The 21,749-nt window shown below is 37.5% G+C and overlaps 5 protein-coding genes across 6 annotated transcripts; 4 read left to right on the top strand and 1 right to left on the bottom strand.

The window, feature by feature from the left end:
- Window positions 1-1,148: 1,148 nt before the first annotated feature.
- LOC142549994 (uncharacterized) lies at window positions 1,149-3,987 on the top strand. The gene is made up of 3 exons (XM_075659238.1): window positions 1,149-2,147; window positions 3,561-3,710; window positions 3,892-3,987. The coding sequence occupies exons 1-3, from the start codon at window positions 1,149-1,151 to the stop codon at window positions 3,985-3,987; spliced, it is 1,245 nt and encodes a 414-aa protein (XP_075515353.1).
- Window positions 3,988-5,868: 1,881 nt separating this feature from the next.
- LOC142548052 (serine/threonine-protein phosphatase 7 long form homolog) lies at window positions 5,869-6,768 on the bottom strand. Its single transcript, XM_075656417.1, has 4 exons — window positions 6,471-6,768; window positions 6,281-6,393; window positions 6,111-6,198; window positions 5,869-6,010 (listed from the first exon to the last, which is right to left on the bottom strand). The coding sequence occupies exons 1-3, from the start codon at window positions 6,759-6,761 to the stop codon at window positions 6,195-6,197; spliced, it is 408 nt and encodes a 135-aa protein (XP_075512532.1). The 5' UTR covers window positions 6,762-6,768; the 3' UTR covers window positions 5,869-6,010; window positions 6,111-6,194.
- A 6,802-nt stretch (window positions 6,769-13,570) lies between these two features.
- On the top strand, window positions 13,571-14,245 carry LOC142549993 (uncharacterized). Its single transcript, XM_075659237.1, has one exon. The coding sequence runs from the start codon at window positions 13,571-13,573 to the stop codon at window positions 14,243-14,245; it is 675 nt and encodes a 224-aa protein (XP_075515352.1).
- Window positions 14,246-14,353: 108 nt separating this feature from the next.
- On the top strand, window positions 14,354-15,316 carry LOC142549991 (uncharacterized). The gene has a single exon (XM_075659236.1). The coding sequence runs from the start codon at window positions 14,354-14,356 to the stop codon at window positions 15,314-15,316; it is 963 nt and encodes a 320-aa protein (XP_075515351.1).
- Window positions 15,317-17,112: 1,796 nt separating this feature from the next.
- Window positions 17,113-21,516, top strand: LOC142549090 (protein ULTRAPETALA 1-like). 2 transcript variants are annotated; one of them, XM_075657851.1, is made up of 5 exons: window positions 17,113-17,272; window positions 17,514-17,778; window positions 19,108-19,432; window positions 20,580-20,634; window positions 21,136-21,291. In XM_075657851.1, exons 2-4 carry the CDS (start codon window positions 17,538-17,540, stop codon window positions 20,584-20,586), a joined length of 573 nt encoding a protein of 190 aa, XP_075513966.1. In that variant the 5' UTR covers window positions 17,113-17,272; window positions 17,514-17,537; the 3' UTR covers window positions 20,587-20,634; window positions 21,136-21,291. The 2 variants fall into 2 exon arrangements, with proteins under 2 accessions (XP_075513966.1, XP_075513964.1); XM_075657849.1 differs by lacking the exon at window positions 20,580-20,634 and having other exon boundaries at window positions 21,136-21,516.
- The last annotated feature ends 233 nt before the right edge of the window (window positions 21,517-21,749 follow it).

The following is a 21,749-nucleotide window of genomic DNA, read 5'->3' as shown; positions in this document are numbered from 1 at the left end:
AAGGAGAAAGTACCCTAAAATAATTTTTTATAATTAATTTAATTTTAAAAAATTAATTCAAAAATAATTTAAAAAAAATTTCAAAAATATCAATCCGTGCTTACGAAGCACGGACCATGAGTACGTGGAGCCAGGGAAGCACGGACTTTGTATATTTTATTTTTTTTCCTTTTTTCGATTATTATTGACCGTCCATTTCTTCAACTTACACGTGAACTCTGTAATGCTGAAGTTTCACGTGAACTATGCATTCTGAAATTTCACCTGAATTGAAGTATTCTTCAACATTGTTGTATATATAATTGATGATAACTTCGACGAATGAGATATCAATTTCATCTAAATTTTTCTCTCAAATTTCATTGGCAAAATGTCTAACATCGATGTACTCTTATATTTTGGTGGTCATGTAGTTATCGATAATGGATCTGTTGAATATAGCATTCCATTTGTTAGACCAATACGAGTATTACGGTATATTAATTTGTTGGAGTTGGTTGAAGTTTTGCATAAAATGTTAGGAATCGATCCAACGAATTTTTTTATGAAGTTGTCAAGAAAATATTCATTCATGGAGAGATCATCTTGACATGAAATTCAAGTCAATCTCGTTGATGGTGATGCTTTACAGTTTATAATGCAATGTGATAATATGCATGTGTTGCATTTATACGTGGAAGCAAATTCAATTGAGCATCATGTTGGATTTGATGATCCTGAATCCTACGTTCCACATGCATCCGATTCAGGTTTCAATAACAAACCCGGTACTTCTACATATAGTGGTTTCCAGGATCAAGAATCTTATGTTCCACAGGTTACTGAAGGACTCGGTACTATAAATTTCGATGATGTAAGTGGGTCTTGGGATCAATATATCAATGTCTCGTCGGAACAAAATCATGCTCCATATTGGCCGAATCCAACATTAGATATCAGTGCTCATTGTCCGGATCTGGCCACTAATGATGATATTTGGAGAACTGATTCTGAACCCGATATGTCATATAGCGAGTCTGAAAAAGAAGAAGTGAATGATGATGATGAAGTGAATACTTTTACAATTCCTGATGAGGGGACATCATTTCGATAACAACCTCGTGCCACATTACAGAGGCAGACCGTACTATTTCTTTCACACTTCTGAAATGCCATCATTTTTCAATAAGTTTTTTGGGGAAGAGCCTCCTGATTCTGTCGATGTACCTTCTGGAGTACAAACAAGCTATTACAATCCGGATAGAGGTGAATTATGCGTTAATATGTTATTTAAAGATAAGAATAATCTTATTGCATCTGTGAAGGATTATTCAGTCAGAGTGGTCAGGCGTGAGTATCGTGTCGTAGATAGAACACGCATTTTGTGGAAGTTACGGTGCAAAAATAATTATTCTACAGTCGTTTGTCGATGGGGACTTCGCGCTTCTTTCAAGACCAAGACTGGTTATTGGAAAATAACAAAATATGGCAGGCCTCACACATGTATATCTACCTCTGTTGGTATAGAGCATAAGAATTTGAACAGTGATATGGTGGCACATAAGCTATTGGGAGTTGTTCATTGTGATCCTTCGTACGAGATTAAGTATATCATAGAAAATGTGAAAGATAAATACGGATATCAAATCTCGTACACGAAGGCATGGCAAAGTTTGAAACGTGCTATGAAAATTGCTTATGGTACATGGGAGAGCTCCGTTCAATTACTTCCAAAATATATGTGTGCTTTGTCCAAATATAATCCGAGCACAGTTGTGGAGTGGAAACATCTCAGAGCCAACATTGAAATGAGTAAGACACCGAACTATGTTTTTTGGGCATTGAGGCCGTGTGTTGATGGGTTTCGGCATTGTCGAAAAATAACTAGCGTCGATGGTAGACACTTGTATATCAAATACAAGCACAAAATGTTGATCGGTGTCACTCTGGATGGGAACAATCAGGTTCTACCACTAGCATTTGCTATTGTTGATGAAGAAACAACATATTCTTGGAAATGGTTCTTGGAGAACCTAGGCAGACATGTTGTTCATGGTGAAAATGGTGTGTGTCTTATTTCTAATAGGCATAAGGGCATCGTGCGCGCAACTGAAGATATACCATATTTTCAACCTCCTTACAGTGTGCATCGTTTTTGTTTGAGACATGTTTGTTCAAACTTTAACGCTAAATTCAAAGACGTGCAATAATGGAGGCAATCTGTGAGAACCCGAAATTCCAGCAGTAGCTAGTATTTTGCAGCGGGTAGCAATATTCAGCAGCAATGCAAACACTTCAGCAGAAAACCTAGCAATTCCAGCAGCAGAAGAGTTCAGTAGCGCGAGTTTCCAGCAGACAGCTACTGATTCTGCTTTTGACTTGTAACTGAAGCATTTATCATGGAATAAAGGCTGTAATGGCATATAATGGCAGATTATGGTCATTGATTTGGGAGGCTAACATTCAGAAATTTGCTATAAATAACACCCTCAAATCTCTGAATTTGTGTTACACAAATCTTGAGTATCACTTGAAAATTCGAGTTAAGAGAGTGCCATTGTTCAAGCAGAAAAATCCAGTAGCAAGAACAACAGATTTCAGACTTCAATCGAAACTCCTAGCAAATTACTGTAAGTGAGCTTATGTATAAATATCTTGAAATCAGTTTGATAATTCTTGTTTTATGTATTTATGATCTCTGATTTTTGAAGCACTGAAACCTACAGAACTAATGGTAGAAATATATATTCTGAACATTACTGAATTCTGATTACTGGCCTCACCCCTTAGAGGAGAGAACATATAGGAGACTGATATCAGTTTAGCCATGAAATTCACAAGCGTGCTCAGTGCTTACTTATTAAATTTATGATTTCTGTTCTGAATACTGATTTCTGAATACTGATTCCAGAATACTGATTCATGTTCTGAAAATAAGAGTTTCTGTATATTATTTGTATTACTACTGTTTCTGTTGAAAATGATTTTGAAAACTGGGAGTTATTCCCTCCCCCGCTTACTAAGTGACAACCATATCACTCATCCACCAAACCCATCTCAGATAAGAACGAGGGAGAATTGTTAGAAAAAGAAGAGCAGCATCAGTTTTGGGGCTGGTGAAGAAGACTGTTGTTTTTCAACTATGTTTCCGCTGTATCTGTTAAGACAATGTTATGTCTGGTTTTACATTTCCGCTGTAAAACATTAGTATTTGAGTTTGTATCAGACAATGAATTATTTAGTATTATGAATAAAAAGACTGGTTTCTGAATTTTGTACTTCTGAGGCTTGTAGTTTTCGAATGTAAATTTGAGAGCAATGCCGGTGTCGACTAACCCCGTCCCTAGGGCGTGACACATTCAAACAAAAAAACATTTTGGCGCACCGATATTTGGCTGGAATTGCGAAATAAAAATGGAGTTTGGCTCATGACGGTGGTTGGCATCGTGGGGTGATGACAACCAATATGTCGGAGTGTTTAAATAGTGTGTTGAAAGGTGCTCGTAGACTTCCTATATCTGTCATAGTACACTTGACACTTCTGAGGTGTGTACAATATTTCATTGAACGTTGTGGTTCAGGACAATCAGCTATGGTCAGATTATGCATGTCAGAAGTATGAGAAATGGGCGAGAAAATCTAGTGAACATCGTGTTGCCAAATATGATGTACGTGAGCAAAATGCTTCGGTTGCAACTGTTGGAAGACCAAGTCGTGGCCAACATATGCAGGTGGTGAAGTTATCAACGAGTGATTGTTCATGTGGTAAATGGACGATTTTTGGTATCCCATGTTCCCATGCTATTTGCACCGCTAAGTGGCACTCCTTAGATCCGACAACACTTGTGCAATCATGGTATAACATAGCTGAGTACTTAGCAACGTACGAGGACATATTTCAACCTCTTGCAGATGAGCGATACTGGGATCCTCCAACTTTCGAGTTGCACCACAACCTGGTTAGACGTGAAAGAAGAAGAGTTTGTAGGGACAGAACGACTCGAATGAGAAATGAGATGGACAGATCGGTAGTTAGAGAGAGACAAAAATCGATGATGTATTTTGTTAAATTGTAATAACGCTTTGATATTTTAAAAATAAATTGGTTTTTATTTATTAAAAAGGAGAAAAAAAATTTCAATCGTAAAGTTAGTGCTTTCTACCGCTCGAGCGCGAGTTGCGCTGGATATTCCAGCGCACCGCACGCACTCGAGCGGAAGAAAGCACTAAATATTCCAGCGCACCGTTCGCGCCCGAGCGGTAGCCCGGCATACCGCTCGAGCCCGAGCGGTAACAAATTACTGCTCGGGCGCGAGGCGAGGTGCGCAGGAAAAATTCCAGCGCAACTCACGCTCGAGCGGTAGATTTCTACCGCTCGAGCGCGAGCAGTGCAACCTCCCCTCCCTTTTATTTTATTTTTCTTTCCTTCCCCCCTTATCCTTATCTCATTCCCCACACAAAATTTCAACTCCATAACTCTCCTCTCTCTTTCTTAAAATTTTTTCTCCAACACTCCCTTGAAAATCATACTTCAACACTCCGGTCATCTTCTCCAACATGACTCCCAAGAAGGTGAAAGGTAATCCCAACTTTTCCTCTTCTTCTTTCAATAGCACTCGATTTGTGAGTGAGGCGGCTCGTGCTAAGTATGACCATGTCAAGATTCATAGAAACCCGATTATTGAGCATGGATTTCGTAGACAATTTGAAGATCGATACATAGGGCCTCTTGTGGGGTTGGAGAGGCGGGGATGGGCAAAATTCGGAGCTCAACCGAGAGCGGCGGTGGTATCGGTGGTGCGAGAATTTTATGCAAATGCGGGTGAGAGGACGGACGACAAGGCCTTTGTTCGGGTAAACTTGTGTCGTTTGATTCGGGTACAATAAATGCATTTTTAGAAACGCCCGAGGTCGATGATTCCGCCTTCCAAGCTTTGGTTGCTGACCCTGACTACGCTGTGATAATCGACACCTTGTGTCATCCAGGGGCTATCTGGAAACCAGTAGGGGGTCACCGAGTTGTTTTGATGAGAAATATATCTGACGGCCGATAATGCCCCTTGGTATTTGTTTTTGGGAAAGAGAATGATGTCGGTCTCACACAAGAGTGAAGTACAAAAGGAGCGGGTCGTGGTGCTATATGCGTTATGTCAGGGTTACAACATCAACGTGGGAAAGCTAATCAATTCTCAAATAACGATGAGCGTTCATAATAGACACATCGGACTTTTCTTTTCGACTATCATATCAGAGTTGTGTGCGATGGCAGGGGTTGTATTCCGTGATGATGAGGAGTGGCTGCAACCAATGAAGCCCATTTGTGGACAAGACTTGCAGCGGAAATACGCGAAACGACAGGCGGAATTGCGGATGCATGCGGGAGATACAGGTGGATCAAGCACCGCCGCCCCGCGCCGCCCACAACCGCACAGGCGGTCCCAAAACGACAAACTAGATGAGGCTCTTGCCTTCATGGCTCATCAGGAACAAGTCAACTTGAACTACAATGAACATTTCGCCTATGTCGAGTGCATGATGCACACAATGCTAATCCACAGGGGTGTTGACCCAGGGACCATCCCTCCACCTCCGTCGTTCATTCCTCCGTTCCATTTTCAGTATGACTATCAGCAGCAAGGGGATGAATCGGGAGTGCCACCACCAGAAAATGATGAGGATGAGTCGTGAGCAACGATTCAAGATGATAGCTGAATGAGGTATGTGATCTCATGCTTTTCCTTGTTAATTACTGTACGTTTGAGAAATTGCATGTACTATAGTTTGTGATTCTTTATTTTTAATGTACTGTTCGCAGATGAGCACGGAACAAAGAAAAAAAACAAATTGGAGGACATGGACGTCACTTATGTTTTTTTCGTCTTGGGAATTGTCGCATCACCCGATTAGGACGATGCATCTCCACGATGTCAAAGCAAATAAGGAGACAAACACATCGCCAAATTTTGTTGTCATATGAATCAATAATCGTCTTCACATCTATGTCATTTTTCTGGTAAACGATCCAATTAAACTGTAAAAAAAAAAAAAGAAATGTTCAAATTAAAAATTCATTTGATGAAAACAAAAATAACTTCATTTAATCACTATTAAATATTAAAATTGTATAATACCTCATTATGATTCATACGATCTAGAGAATCCCTTATAATTCTTACAGAATGTGTTGGCGAATGTGTGTAGCTAAATCCAATTTTTCACCTACAATTTAACAAAAATAATTATATATCAAAAAATTATAAGAGATAAATTTGATATTAACACAATAATTTTTAAATATTACCGTGCACCATATGGAGAAATTGGAATAATAGCATCTGGATCAATGGGAGGTACAACTAATGTTAACCCATCTCGGTCGGGGTTAACACATTTAATCCTACTCCATGCCCATATCTGCATATAATAATAAAAATAGATCAACAAAATTAACAAAAACATTGTGTTAAATAATCACATTACATTAATTATACCTGCAGGATATATAAAGGTCCAGCCATTGTAGTCTTCTCTATACGTGACGCGTTACACAACTCACGGTATAGAAATACTAAAACTGCACTACCCCAACTATAAGACTTGACGTTATCAATATCCCGTAGCAGTTGCAAAAATATTAGTCTAGCAGACCCTCCTTGATAGTCAAGGAACATTATTCCTTCAATAATCATTAACGCTACACAACGGGTATATTTCACAACATCTACTTCTAAAGTATCATCACTAACAAGGTTAGATATGCAATGATCGTATAGTGCAGTCATAGACAAATGACCACTGGTCGAGCAAAACTTGCACTGTTAAATCCTTAATAAAAATATGGTTTTGTATGCTCAAAATTTATCGCAAGTGCACGATGTCAAGTAATAGTATAATGTACATGAGTACGAGTATCGTTCCACTGAATACTGTATTTAACAATTATTATTTTCAGTTATTAAATCTTTAGCACCGAAAATCGATTGGTTGTTTTATTATACTATAATCAAATAAACATGCAAATAAAAATATTCAAGAATGGAATAATGAAATATAACATCAAAAAATAGTTGATTAAAAATTTATGAGAAATGAATTTGTTGGGAATATCGGTTCACCTACCCCTCGTTAATTAATTAATTCGTTCAATAATGATTATATGCTTCCGACGGGATTTCCTATTCAATTGAACACACTCTCTCGAGCTATGCCAAACTAATTCTACTCAATGAAGTAATTAAATGTCTTTAATTATTTATCAATAGTGAATTTCATGTCGATCTATGAAACCCCCAAGTTTTCGACCCTTAGGACTATAACTATCGGCGCGTATCCAATTTCATATATCTATGTAAATTGTAGATCCACGGATTATACTACTCGTTCCTATCACAAGTTATTCTCTCGAACTCACTCGCAATATAAAATTGTTATTAAAGTTAGCTACGCTTTAACAACACGATAAAACAATAGTATAATCAAGAATACATCAGAAATTGATATGTGAATTAATTTAAATCAAAGTTTGGGGCAGGATCCCCTTAAATCCCAAAGAATATTAAGGTTTAGCTACTAGAATTCATAGTGGAAATAAACACAACAATGTTTAAGAGAGAAAAACTAAATTAGAAATACTAGAATTGACGAAAATTGCGAAGAACGACGCCCGGAAAGCTTCGAATCTTCAATCCAAGCGCAAAAATCCTCTCCAAAGCTTGCGGCGGCTGCTCAATGAAGTCTGAATGCATCTAAAAACGTCCAAATCCCCTTACCATATCATCCACCTTTAGAAAATAAGGAATGGAATCGTCCAGAATTTTTTCCAAATTTACGAGCGCGCCCGGGCGGACATAAGTTTCCGCCCGGGCGGATGGTCTTCGCATATTTTCTTTTTTCTTTCTTCTTTGGCGCGCCCGGACGGACATAAGTTTCCGCTCGGGCGCATAGCTTTCGCACAAATTGATTTTTTCAAGCTCTCAAGCGCCCGGGCGGACATTTATGTGCGCCCGGGCAGAAGTCCTTCGCAAAAATTCTCTTTTTCTTCAGTTTTGTACGAATCTCCTGCATTTTCACCAACGAGATACATGAGTAACAATAAAACATAATTTATTCTAAAATGTGACAAAATGCATGCAATCTAAACGATAAATGCAACACAATGTGACATAACATGATATGAAAAACAAGTAAAATCCCCCTATATCAACCCCCCAATACTAACCTTTTGCTCGCCCTCGAGCAAAACAGGTGACAAGACAAAATGAAATATTACACAAAGTAGCTCGACATTGAATTCATAGTCATCAACTAGCCTTAGCGAAACTCAATATATTTCCTTGTCGATCAATGTAACAACACAATTCTTCGCACTTCCCTTGGTCTAGACATCGTTTCAAATAAAGCCTGAACGTGTGTGTGTGTTGTTAGTCCTAGCATCACAAATGATAGAGGGTTTCATTTTCAACCATTGTCAGATATTTAAATCAGTCTGTTAGTGTAAATCTTACTCTTCTCTATTCCTCTGCACTCAGTAATCACCAGCAACTATTTTTCTCTTTTGTTTCTTTTTTTCTGAATAAGAATACAGTAATGAAAGGACTATATTTGAACTTTTCATTTCAGATTCAAATCCATGTGTTTTGCATTTTTAGCCAGGAATAGGATTTCATTCCTTTATTCGGCTCCACAGCACCTTACATCTCCAACTTTAGCCAGGAATAGGATTTCATTCCTTTATTCACCTTACATCTCCAACTTTCTCTTTTTTTTTTTTTTTTGTGTTGCTGATAGATACCTCGATTCAAGAGAATATATTCAAGCTCAATTCACACCTTCAAACATCTTTGTTCCCCACTTTAGTTTAAAATTTTCACCATCTTGTCATGCATGCTTTTAGTTCTAACATTCGTGTAAAAAGAGTTCAATACTCGAAATAAAACTTCATGTCTCTACCACAGTACGTGCTAAAAAAATGCGATTACACGATCAACAAGGCATGTCTCATCACTTCTTAATCATCCTTGGCTAATAAGTACTATATCGAATACTGTCGGCTGACACACAAACATATGCAAAACAACTAAAACTACATGCCAACGAACAATATGAACAAAGCATCAACACGACAAAGACGACACAACACCCATCCACCCCCCAATACTAAAGTCGAGCAGTGTCCCCAATGCAGCAGACGATAGAAAAAGAGACAGATAGGAACAACAAAATGAATGCAGTATACCTTAAGCATGCACGATAAACGAAAATAAATAAACTGAACGAAACGAAATGCAATAAAGAAAAGAAGGGATAGAAGTGACTCCCATCTCACTGATCCTCCTCCTCGTGCGTCTCCGGGGGAACGATGCCAGCGTCCGGCTCTGGTGCATCGGCGTAATGAAAATGGAACGGCGGCGGGAAAGCTGGCATAGGGGGCGGCATAAGGGCCGGGTTGATACCACTGTGGCTCAGAGACAGACGTAGCATGGCGTCAGTGGCGATCTGATAAGTCTGACTCACAGCCTGCCACTGGAGCTGATGATCAGCAAATGCAGCAAATTCATCCATCCTCTCATGCAGAAGGCGACGTCTAGGTCGCGGGGCCGGTGGTGGAGGCTGCTCTGGCAGTGGATCAAAAGTCAAACTGTCCCAGATAGGGCCAAACTGAGGGAACGCCTTCCGCCGTACTGCGGTCTTCTGTAGCCAGCTGGCGTCATCGATGGGCCTTGGTCGGTGGCAGCCACTCCTCGTCGTCCTGAAAAATCACCCCAGCGCTCGCACATAGTTCGGTGATAACATGGGGAAAGAATAACGCCACATTTGGATTATGGATGCTCAGCTGGATCTGTGAATGAATGATTTTTCCCGCGTTGAGCGGCATATGTGTGATCAGTGCATATATCAACACTGCCCTTTCCCTCTGGACGTCACTCGAGTGCCCGACTGGCATCAATCGTGTGGTCAGAAAAGCATACCACATCGCAGCCGGGACTAGCAGATATTTTTCAGCGAAACAGGTGTGCGATCCAGGTGTCTTCCACGGAGACCCCGGATAGCAGATGCGGCGCATCATCAACTCGAAATCGGGTTCTGCCGCCCATGCCGTATACAACGAATCGTCCACCGCCGGTGTCTCAAGCACCCTATTAATTTTTGTTGAACTAAAATCAACCAATTTTCCTCTCACAAGCGCCTTGCTATCGCTCCGCTCAGACGCATTGGCGTAAAATTCTCGCACCACTGGTGCCACTGCGGCTTGCGGTTGCGAACAAAATTTACCCCATCCTCTACTCGCAGTTTGTCTAATAATAAGAATATTCTGCTCAAGCTGGACACCTCGCTCCCGAATCGGAGCGCGATGTATTTTCGCATGCTCATATCGTTCCCTAGCTGCAGTATTCACAAATAATTGGGAAGTACGAGATGACGAAGAAGAAGCACCGTGACTTACCCAAGCTTTTTTAGGTGCCATCGTTGATGATGATTTCTGAAGAACAATAATCCCGGAGTAGGAGGGTGGTGACGGAAGTCAGTGGTGGCCGAAAGAGGGCAGCGGCGGTCGGGAAGTCGCTAAGGTGACCGGAGATTTCGCAGGGGTGGCCGGAAAGTTGAGTTCTTGACCGGAGAAATCGCTTCTTGACGCTCGGTGAAGGCGGAGATGCAAGAATGTACCTGAAATGTGCACCAAATAGGTGATTCGAGTGAGATTGAGATTGAAGGGGCGAAAATTCGAGTGGGGGCGACTAGGTTACGAATGGGGAGAAGAAAAGAAGGTTGCAGGATTTTAAATCTACGCGATCCGCCCGGGCGGACCTAAGTTTCCGCCCGGGGAGATGACTCGCGGCTTAAAAAAAAATTTTGAAGGGGCGCGCTCGGGCGCATATAAATATCCGCCCGGGCGGACACCTCACGGCAACTCAAAATTTTTTGATAAAAGAATCGCGCCCGGGCGGCAATAAATTTGCGCCCGGGCAGAAGCTTCACGACATTTCCCACTTAGTATAAAAAGTAATTTTTTTCATGGATGACACAAATAAGATATATGTCTCACAAAATATGACAATTGAGACCGTCTCACACAAATTTTTGTTTTTATATAACTAGAAATAACAATAATAGTTTAGACAAAATATCGATTTAAAGTATAGGTAAGTCAACTTTTTTTAAAATCTTAAGATACGTTATATTCACGGTGCTAAATGAATATGACGATAGATATATAAAAGTTGAGGTTTTTAGTAGTCCGAATTTGTGACAACAATTAGTTTTTATGAAAACATCTGATCCATTTAGATAAATAATTTTTTTAATATAACTTACTCATAAATACAATATATCATCCACTTTAAAAATTCAAAATTTCACATATCTATCTCTATAAATTACGTATTTAATATAATTGCATATAATTGTCTGATTAATAATTAAAAACTGTAACAAAATTTTATGAATGAACTCAATTTGTTAATTATCATGATTATGATTCATATACGTGTTTTGAAACCCAAGCCAATGAGCCATATACCAAACAAATAATCCTCTTACAGACTCCTAATGTGCTTCAATTTTAAGATTCAAATTGATTCCATCAAAATAAAATAATCGTATATACACATATTGTTAGAAAAATATGATGATAATAAATATGTAATCAGGGGCGGATGTATTGTTGGGCTGTACAGGGCTGTAGCCCAGCCCACTTTTTTTTAATACTTAGTTAAAATAGTCCAGACCAGCCCAGCCCAACCCAATTTCGACCCACCTCAATTCTACAAAATTTTGGCCCACCTCACTTCTACAAAATCTCTCCCAACTCCTTTAGCCAGAGAAAGAAGCGCAATCGGACTCAGCAAGAAATCGAATTTCTCATCCGGCAGGGCAACAATCCAGGTAAGAATCGGCTATATATGTTTGATTTTGTTTTTGATGGTTTCTCTGATTTGTGGTTTCTTGGTTGCCTTTTTCTCTGTTGACCATGACCTGTTTGATGAAATGCCGATCACCTTTTTATTTAGGACGAAAAATCTGTGCTGTGAAAATCTGAGGCATGTATGTGTATTTATAGAGAAATTGGATGGAGTGGTTCAAAGAATTGCGAGCTAATCGAGGCCTTTTAATTGTGCTCGTGATGGATTTGTGTAAATGGTAGTTTTGTTAAGTATCTGGGAGTTGAATAGCATTCAATTCTAAATTGCTTGATATTAGATGCATAACTCTGATAAACTACGGAAATACAATATAGGATAAGGTTCTGGCATCCTGGTTTTGGAGGTGACTGTTGTTACAATTATGTCAATAAAGTCTATTCTCCTTAAAATGTGAGGGAAGCTATTGTACACTCTGTAAAAAGAATGTCCCTATGATCCCTCACCATCTTTTTCTTCCAAAGTTGTCAACCGAGGAGGTTTAGAAGCAGAGTTACTTTAAATTATAATCTCATGTTTCTTTTGATTGTTTCATAATGTCATTAACGTTTATGAACTGATTGACCAAGTGTCAAAGCAGTGAAAGGTAACATAGGGTAATTATGTTTCATTGGGTTGGTAAAAGCCTGGAATATGTACGATTCTTTTTGTATTTTTTTTTTCTCTTCTGGTTCAAACAAATTAATTTACTAAACCTGTTTTTATAATGAGGAAATTTATGAGTTATTTAAAAATTTCAGTTAGAGATTTCATCCTACTCAATTAATTTATGACCAGTGGCCTTTACGTGTGTATCTGTGTATTTTTCGAGAGTGGGTTAGCTCCATTCTTAATAATTCACCAATTAATTAATTAAATGTTTTGGTGATTCACCATGACATTTAATTAAGTAAACTACTACATTTGCTCATTAAATTCTTCTCGCACAAAGTTTGATTCTTGAGTCTTGATTGTTTGTTGTTGAGTTATTGGTTGACAATTAGTTGTTTATTTGTTGATAATTATTTTATTACTTGTTTAGGATTATAACTTGAACTATTTCAAAATGGAACATCAATCTGCTGCAAAGAAAGGAAAAACATTGATATCCTCTTTCTTTAAGAAGAGAGATCGTCAAGCAAGTGAAGATACTTCAATTTCTACAGTCCTTACAATGCAGCATCAATCCAGTGAAAGTCTTCCATTTCCCAATATCCAAATTCCTTCATGTTCCTCTCCTAGAGACGATCATCAGTCATCATCTACTTGTATTGAACGAGATCCGGGAAAAAAAAACAGATATGTGAATATAATGTTAATGTACGAGATGAGATAAGACGTTCATATCTAAATATGGGGCCTTATCAACCAGATATGTTGGAGTATCCAGGTACAAAATTTGGAAGTCAGAATCGTCGTTTTCAGAAAAAATGGTTTCATAAATTTTATTGGTTGGTGTATTCGCCTTCAACAAATAAGGCATATTGTTTCTATTGTTTTATTTTCCTAAATGATGTTAATTCATCTAATATCTCGGCATTGGTCAATGATGATTTGACAATTGGAAAAGAGTAAAACAAGGAAAAACATGTGCTTTTCTTGCCCATATTGGTTCTGCAGCTTCTTCGCCTCATACTATATGTGAGAGAAGGGCTGAAAATTTGATGAGGCCCTCACAACATATTGATAAAGTGATGCATGCACAATCTAAAGAGGAAAAAGAGAAAAATCGTCTGCGTTTGAGCACCTCATTTGTAGCTGTTCATTGGCTAGCACTTCAAGGTTGTGCGTTTAGAGGTAACGATGAATCTCTATCTTCAGCTAATCGTGGAAATTTTCTTGAATTGGTGAAGGCTTTTGCAAAAATGAATACAGAAATTGATGAAGTTGTGCTTGAGAATGCTCCAAAAAATACCCAATATATCGCTCCAGAAATTCAGAAAGAGATTTTACATATTATGGCCAATAAAGTACAGCAGATGGTTCGTGAAGAAGTTGGAGATAAATACTTTTGTATTCTTGTTGATGAAGCCCGAGATATATCTAAACGAGAGCAAATGACCATTATATTGAGGTTTGTGAACAATCATGGGATTTTGAAAGAAAGATTTTTTGCCATCAAAAGTGTTAGTGACACTACCTCAATGAATTTGAAAAATGAGATATCAAATGTTCTTGTTCATCATGATCTCCATGTTAAGAAAATCAGAGGCCGAGGATATGATGGTGCTAGCAATATGCGTGGAGCGTGGAATGGACTTCAAGCATTATTTCTCAAAGATTGTCCCTATGCATACTATGTCTACTGTTTTGCACATCGTTTACAAGTGACATTGGTTTCTGCAGCTAAGGATGTTAGTGTTATTTGAGAATTCTTTTCTCATTTGGACAATATTGTTAATATTGTTAATATTGTCACTTCTTCTACTAAATGCATTGTTGAATTACATACTGCACAAAGAAATGAAATTGAGTATATGTTGTCAATTGGAGAACATGATTCTGGAAGTGGTGCAGACCAGATTGGTAATTTGCAACGAGCAGGAGCTACTCGTTGGAGTTCTCACTATGATTCGGTAAAAAGCTTGATAGGTATGTACACTGCAACTTGCAAAGTTTTTGAAGTTCTCAGTGATCATTCTCCAAATGGAAGAGCTAAGGCTGAAGTTCGGGGGATTTACAGAAACATGGCAAGCTTTGAATTTGTGTTTATTTTGCACTTAATGCATAAAATTATGATAACAACAGATGCTCTTTGTCAAATTCTTCAAAGAAAATCTCAAGACATTTTGACTGCTATTACATTTGTCACTACTACCAAAACTAGCCTTCAAGAATTTAGAGAATGTGGGTGGAACGAATTTCTTCATGAAGTTAAAGTTTTTTGCTCAAGAAATGAAATTGATGTGCCTGACCTTGATTGTCTATATAAGATTGGACGTTCCTGTCGGCAAACTACAATAGAACATCATTATCACTTTGATGTTTTTAATGCAGCAATAGATTTCATTTTGATGGAGTTAAATACTCGGTTCAATGAGTCATCGGTGGAACTTCTTTCTCTTAGTACAGCTTTAGATCCTAAAAATTCATTTGACTCATTTAACAGTGATGATATTTGCAAGCTTGCAACGAAGTTTTATCCTGGAGATTTCACAGATCAAGAAATTGTTGCTTTGGAGTATGAATTGATACATTATAAACTTGATGTGATGCAGAATTTAAAGATTTCTACACTTGTTGAGTTGTGTCAGCAATTGACTGAGAGTGGACGGTCAAATGTTTACGTTATGTTGACTAGATTGATTCATCTTGTTTTGACATTACCTGTGTCTACCAGCACTATTGAGCGGGGTTTTTCAGCAATGAAGCATGTGAAGACGACACTTCGCAATAAAATGGAAGATGAATTTCTTGCTGATTGTTTGACACTCTATTGATGAATTTCTTAGCTAAACATATTGATGTAAATTCTATTATTGATGAATTTTATGTTTTAAAATCACGTACGGCACAACTTCGTTGAACGATATAATGTAATTTTTTTTTAATAATATATAACTTATCATATTGAGTTCAAGTCCCCCCCAACTCTTATTCCTGGATCCGTCCCTGTATGTAATGTTTGTGACATACATCCAAATCAATTAATAAAAAATATAACGTTATCGTTTTTTTTAATTTTATTTGTATTGATTAATGGTTTCATATATAATGTTATCTCAAATTCAATCAATCAAATCAAACATACCATTATTTACAAAATATTATTCAACATTCTACTCAATATTTTAATAATCTACACATTATTTATCTATCAACCCAACGAAACGCAACCTTCATAGAAATATAGAGTTGTATAATTTATCTATTTCGTATTTTTTTAATAACATGACAATCGACAATTGCTTCCCTTCGATGCACGTTTGATAAACTCGCGGACTAACACAATAGACTATAAATTATATTAATCAGATAAACCATATTAGACAATCTCTATGTAAAAAAACTCTTCTGAAAAATGGTTGATAAGAGAATCGAATTCATGACCACTAACTACAGAATCACTTATCTACTTTTATCTTCGTTATACGACATAGACGTTACGGTATATTTCATGCGGTTCGCTAATGATGATAGGAAGACTTAAAAAAGTATTAGACCAAAGGTTACTAAATGTGACCAAAGGTTAAAAAGGGTCTCCACGAAAAACGAGCCAAAGTTACTATAAAAATAATAGCAAAGTACGCATTTTCCAAAACCTCGTTCCCTCCCCATGACAAGTATTTCCTCCACATCCCCATAACCCAACTCAACGCAAATTCCACCCACATATTACATCCGATAATTGTCCATTATTACTCTCATACCCATTTTATTTATGGCAAAAACCTATGTGACACGTTCTCATGGATCGTATTTTGTGAGACAGATCTTTTATTTGGATCATCTATGAAAAATATCACTTTTTATGCTAAGAGTATTACTTTTTATTGTAAATATCGGTAGGGTTGACCCGTCTCACAGATAAAAATTCGGGAGAGCGTCTCACAAGAGACCTACTCATTATTTATTTTAAGTTCATTTTATACTTTCCACATTCTAATTTTTGTAGAAAACATGATTATAAAAAAAAAAAATATACGGATTTATAAATCACAAAAGTGCCAAATTGCTAGAAATATTAAAACAAGGGCAACAAACGCTTGCACCAACCCATACCCACTTCCACATCCTCCTCATCTTCTCACAACCATGGATATAATATAAACAAACACAAAAGTCTTGTGTGACGATCTCATGAATTAAATTTTTTATATAGATCTCCAATTCGATCCTGTTCAAAAAAAATATTATTTTTTTACTTTATATATGAATCAAATTGACATGTTTCACGAAAAAAAACTCGTAAAAATGTCACAAGAGACCTGCTCATATAAATAAGCCGTAACATTTTGATTTATGCGTACTGCACGTGATGTATATTTTAAACACATACATAGATATATTAAATGTATGTATATATCATTGGAGTCAAGTCATGCAACTAGTGCTGCTAGTGTCTCCAAATTTTTTTTCCCATTTACTTATTCATTATTTCATTGTTATTTAATGAATACAGATTGAAATTTGGGCACTACATTAGTTTGGCCAGCTCTGTTCTCTCTGCCTAACACAAACAAATTCATTCAACTAAACCCCAAATAATTAATCATATTACCCTTCGTTTTTCTGCCCTTTTCTTTTCTATCCCCACACACACACACACACACACACACGGGCTCTATAAAACACCCCATCGCTCCTCCTTTTCAACGCTTCTCTCCAGCAGATCTCTCCTGTTTTGAGATGCGTACGTTCTGATACAATCTCCCTTTTTCAAGTCCCTCTTCTAGGTTCTTCCTCTTTCCCTCTCTACAATCTAGAGCATGCTCGTCTGCACGTATATGTGTGTGAATAATATATATAAATGTATATGTAATGAGTGTGCATACATACAATCTATAAATGCGCACACAAAAACACGCAAGTGGCGGAGAACCCATTTGGTGTATTCAATTGTTTTCTTTGTTTTATTCGTTTTCTGATGTGGGTTTTGTTTTCCCTTTGCCTTTTTCTTCTCTGGCTGTGACGCAGAGCGTGCGAGAGATTTGAGACACAATGAGTGAAGATAGGAAGAGGAAAAATATGGAGAATAATGGTGGAGCAGGAGGAGGCGCAGTCGTTTTGTTCAGCGATGAGGAAGTGAGAGACATTAGTGGATTCCAGCGATGTGATGATTACGTAATAGTGACGTGTGGCTGCACAAGCCACACTTATGGTGATGCTGTTGGGACTCTTAGGGTTTTCGCTTCTGGCGAGCTCGAAATTCGCTGCGAATGCACCCCGGGTTGTCAAGAAGGTTTGTAACTATACCTATATATATGGACGTGCGCGCTATCATATGATTGTTCTTTGTTGTTTTCGACGCAGGAGATTATGATATGCCTGTGTCACGTAACAATAGTATTTTTACTAGTAATGGGATTCTAATGTGGTGCATGAATGCCTCGATGGCTTTGTTTTATGGGTTTTAATAAGTAGAGTTAGGGGTTTGATTGGTTTATATGTAAAATGTGTTCTGATTTGTCATATAGGATTGATGTGTTCTTGTTATTTGGTGAATGCTTCAGTTTCTAGCTATGTATGTCTTCATGTGGGTCATGATTAATGTATTCTGGTTTTTCATTCGAAGATTGTGTTTTTATGGAGTTTGAGAGGTACCAAAAGCATAAACAGTGGATGAGACGACCTACCCTACCACATTCCCGGAGTATGATTTTATGTATTTGGGCAGAGCTCTGTTGTTCTGTTTGAAGCAAACAAAATCTGAAATCTTTTATTAGTTTGTGGGGTGTTACTTGTGGGTTGCATATTTGATTCTTGTATATGGATTTGATTTCAAGTTTGCATTTTGCTGTAAAATCTGGTTCAATTCTTGTGATTGCTTAAAAAGGGCTGGGATAGGACTGCTTTATGGTTGAGATTCCTCCTTGTATATGTGGCAGCATGTTGAGTTTTCGTCCTGGAATTCTACGCTAATGGGAATTAATAAATAAGCTCTTCTTCTCAAGGATCTAAGCGTCAGATATATTTTTCTTTATGAAATAACCACTCAAATTCCTGTTAGTTGAGCCAGATATATGACGACCGTACATAGGTCATGGAGTCAAGTTATGTTAACGCAAACATTTTCTAGTACTGTTTTGGATCACAGCTCGGACAAGAGTTGTATGCCTTTAAGATTCTTTATGAAAATTTGTGTGGTTTGAATTCGAAGTTAGTTTGAACATCTTCTAAAGTCTGATTAACCGTCTGTCTCATTATACTACATGTAATGCCACCTTGTATATGCTTAGAAATGCACTAATCAAACTTTTGTGGCCTGATTATGCAGTTTACATAAAAGTTTCCGTATGGCATACTAGATTGCCAAAGGAATATGGAATCTAAATAATAAAATTTTGTTCATAATTTGTATTTGCCTTGTACTTTTATTTTCTTGCCACATAAATTAGCCAAATGTATTTTGGGAAATGCATCGATTAAATGTCTTACATCTGCAGTCTGCACATAATCGTGTTCCACTTCTGACTGGAGCACGGTATTAGTACTCAATCAATCAATTAATTTTGCCTCGTTTTGATGGGTTTTACTGGCTTTGCTGAGAAAGTTGAATTTATGTGATCAGACAAGTTAACTCCAGCTGCATTTGAGAAGCATTCTGGTCGAGAAACAGCTAGGAAATGGAAGAATAATATATGGGTTATTGTTGATGGAGAGAAAGTTCCTATATTTAAGACGGCCCTGCTCAAGTATTACAACGAAGCATCAAAACATGCAAATGGATCCCAGAGATCAACTGGAAAAACCACCGGTCATCATGATGAGTTTATTCGATGCAGTCAGTGTAACAAATTGCGCAGGTTCCATCTTCGCAACAAGGAAGAATGCCAGATTTACCATGATGCTTTCTTAAGCGTGAACTGGACATGCAGTGATATGCCTCATGACAAGTATGCTCTTGTTCGCCGAAATCTTGAAATTTTTACACGGTGACATTCTTGAATTTCAGGCCATTTCAAGTAACCTCTGGCTTTAAATAATTTATTTGTTTGTATTCATGCTTATCACCTTGTTATCTCAAAAGAACTTTTTGGATGTATAGAAATGGTCTTAAACTACTGTTTCCCATGACCACTATATCATACATTTTGGTATGCGGGAGTAAACTTCATGATAATAAATTTCCTCCACAAGCTTATATTTGTTATGCTAGTTACCTGTTTTGACTATAAGAGTTTGTGCAATTTAGGCTGTTAACTTGCATTTGAAAATGTAAGAGGGCAAACTACCTAGACTTTATCTTCCTTTTCTTCGCTTCAACCCCAATTTTTCCCCTGCAAGGACTCAAACATTGGTTAGATGGGATATTGTTTCCTCCAGGATATCTCAATACAGCAAATCCTCCAGATTTATGGTCCACCACTGGGGACTCATGTGAGGATACTATCACACCATGCTTCCTGTTCATTGCCTAAAAGTAGAATTTTCTATCAGTTTCCTTTTGGGAGAAAAAATAGTCTTGGTATTGTATGAACATGAGCTTACTTTTCTAAGTCACTAAAGTATCAATATGTGTTTTTGACAATAGAAATATCATGAAGCTTCAGAGTAGATATTCTAGTAAATCTTCCTGCTCATAATATGCACCAAATCTTCTGATTGTGATGCGCTTATTCTGGGGTTAAAAATTTAAGATTCTCCATGACTGAACCTAATTTGAATCAGCCATTTGGTTTTGTTTCGCAACCAACCATTTGAGAGTGGTTATATTATATATTTATCATCATTGCTTGAAAGACTAAACTTTGCTATGCGCCACTGGACTAGCAAGCTAAAAATTAGAAGTGGTTGCTAAATATTATGTGATGAAAAGTATTCATCCTCACCCAATAAACTACATCAGGACCGGTCTAGCACTTCGGCACAAACTAAGCTTATAAATTTTCTTAGTGTCTTCATCACCTTGCCTTGATCTACACTTGAATTTGAACTTTTGAGACCTATTTCACATTTACCTTCCTTATACTATCGTTTCTCGAGTTTTGTATTGTATTTGCCTTCTTGGCTTTCTGTTTTATACTAATGTCGTGTTTGCAGTTTGTAAATTTTGACTGCTCTCCATTATATCTTACACGCAAGATAAGATGTACAGGTGAGCATCTAGTTTATTTAGGATTACTAAGTTCGAAGATGATATTCTTACAGTAAAAGAAGTGCTTTTCATTTGCAGTCAAAAGTAGGTTGTGTTCTACTAGATTTTTGGAAGATGTGGAATATACTGTATCCCCGTTACGATGTGGTCAAGGTTTTACACTTTGTTATGGTGTAATATGGTGTGCAGTCGCCATTGTGGTCGCAGTGTTCCACGACTTATTATTGTAGGAGAAGAATGAATGACTAAGATTATAGAATTATCTCTTTTGGTAATTTGGATTAATTACTTGCACGAATGATAACAGATTCAGATTAGTTATTAATAGGACTCATTGTGTAGAATCTAAGTTGCAGACAGCCTCATCATGTGAGCCTAGAGACGTGACAGAAATTGAGTTACAGTCACTAGTTTTGCAGCATTCAATAGATACACATCCATTTTCGTCTGAATAACTGTTTTCGCTGCGATAAAACTGATCTTATACTTGATGTGTATCAGAATTACATGTGATGACGATGAGGAACGAGCAAGCCGAAGGGTGTATAGGGGTTGCACTCGGTCTCCGACTTGCAAAGGATGCACCACCTGCGTGTGTTTCGGGTGTCAGACTTGTCGGTTTTCAGGCTGCTGCTGCCAGACTTGCATGGATTTCACTACAAATGCTAAATCTTGATAATAATAATAATAAAAACGATGCATCTCTAATTTATTGTCTTTTTTTTTGTTTGGTTCATTTTCTTTATTATTATCCTAACCCATAGTGAAAGCAGCAGAATTTGCTGGATTTTTACCCCTTGCACTTGAGATTACAGTTTCCATTTTCAGTGCTTTCCCCTGAACTCTTGATCATTAAATTTTAGTGATCGAATCTTTATTCTCTATACTTTTGTTTATGGAAGAAAAAAAACATAGTACACCAAGAAAAAGAAAAATAGCTTATTCATTGAGCGTGATGTCTCAAGAAATTAATGTGTGACAATATAATTTATTTTTAAGAATGACTTTCTTTTTCAAGATGTTATTTGAGACAAACGAATGGTCATGTTCAAGGATCGTGGCCAGACAAACTAGAAACATAGAGAAATTCTGTGTAATTATTGTCAAGTTTACCA

This window comes from Primulina tabacum, chromosome 6, assembly GCF_025594145.1.
Source record: "Primulina tabacum isolate GXHZ01 chromosome 6, ASM2559414v2, whole genome shotgun sequence".
Classification (NCBI taxonomy): Eukaryota; Viridiplantae; Streptophyta; class Magnoliopsida; order Lamiales; family Gesneriaceae; genus Primulina; species Primulina tabacum.
This window is presented reverse-complemented; position numbering and strand designations above follow the sequence as displayed.

What these genes read in the sequence shown, in the direction of transcription:
- LOC142549994 (XM_075659238.1), top strand. Translation starts at nt 1,149, where the DNA reads ATGCCATCATTTTTCAATAAGTTTTTTGGGGAAGAGCCTCCTGATTCT. An exon ending in ATCGTTTTTGTTTGAGACAT is followed by an intron (nt 2,148 to 3,560) that starts GTTTGTTCAAAC and finishes GTTGTGGTTCAG; the next exon opens with GACAATCAGCTATGGTCAGA. An exon ending in GTCGTGGCCAACATATGCAG is followed by an intron (nt 3,711 to 3,891) that starts GTGGTGAAGTTA and finishes AACCTCTTGCAG; the next exon opens with ATGAGCGATACTGGGATCCT.
- LOC142548052 (XM_075656417.1), bottom strand. Translation starts at nt 6,761, where the DNA reads ATGACTGCACTATACGATCATTGCATATCTAACCTTGTTAGTGATGAT. An exon ending in GACCTTTATATATCCTGCAG is followed by an intron (nt 6,394 to 6,470) that starts GTATAATTAATG and finishes TATTATATGCAG; the next exon opens with ATATGGGCATGGAGTAGGAT.
- LOC142549993 (XM_075659237.1), top strand. Translation starts at nt 13,571, where the DNA reads ATGCATGCACAATCTAAAGAGGAAAAAGAGAAAAATCGTCTGCGTTTG.
- LOC142549991 (XM_075659236.1), top strand. Translation starts at nt 14,354, where the DNA reads ATGTTGTCAATTGGAGAACATGATTCTGGAAGTGGTGCAGACCAGATT.
- LOC142549090 (XM_075657849.1), top strand. Translation starts at nt 17,538, where the DNA reads ATGAGTGAAGATAGGAAGAGGAAAAATATGGAGAATAATGGTGGAGCA. An exon ending in CACCCCGGGTTGTCAAGAAG is followed by an intron (nt 17,779 to 19,107) that starts GTTTGTAACTAT and finishes TTATGTGATCAG; the next exon opens with ACAAGTTAACTCCAGCTGCA. An exon ending in AGTGATATGCCTCATGACAA is followed by an intron (nt 19,433 to 21,135) that starts GTATGCTCTTGT and finishes GATGTGTATCAG; the next exon opens with AATTACATGTGATGACGATG.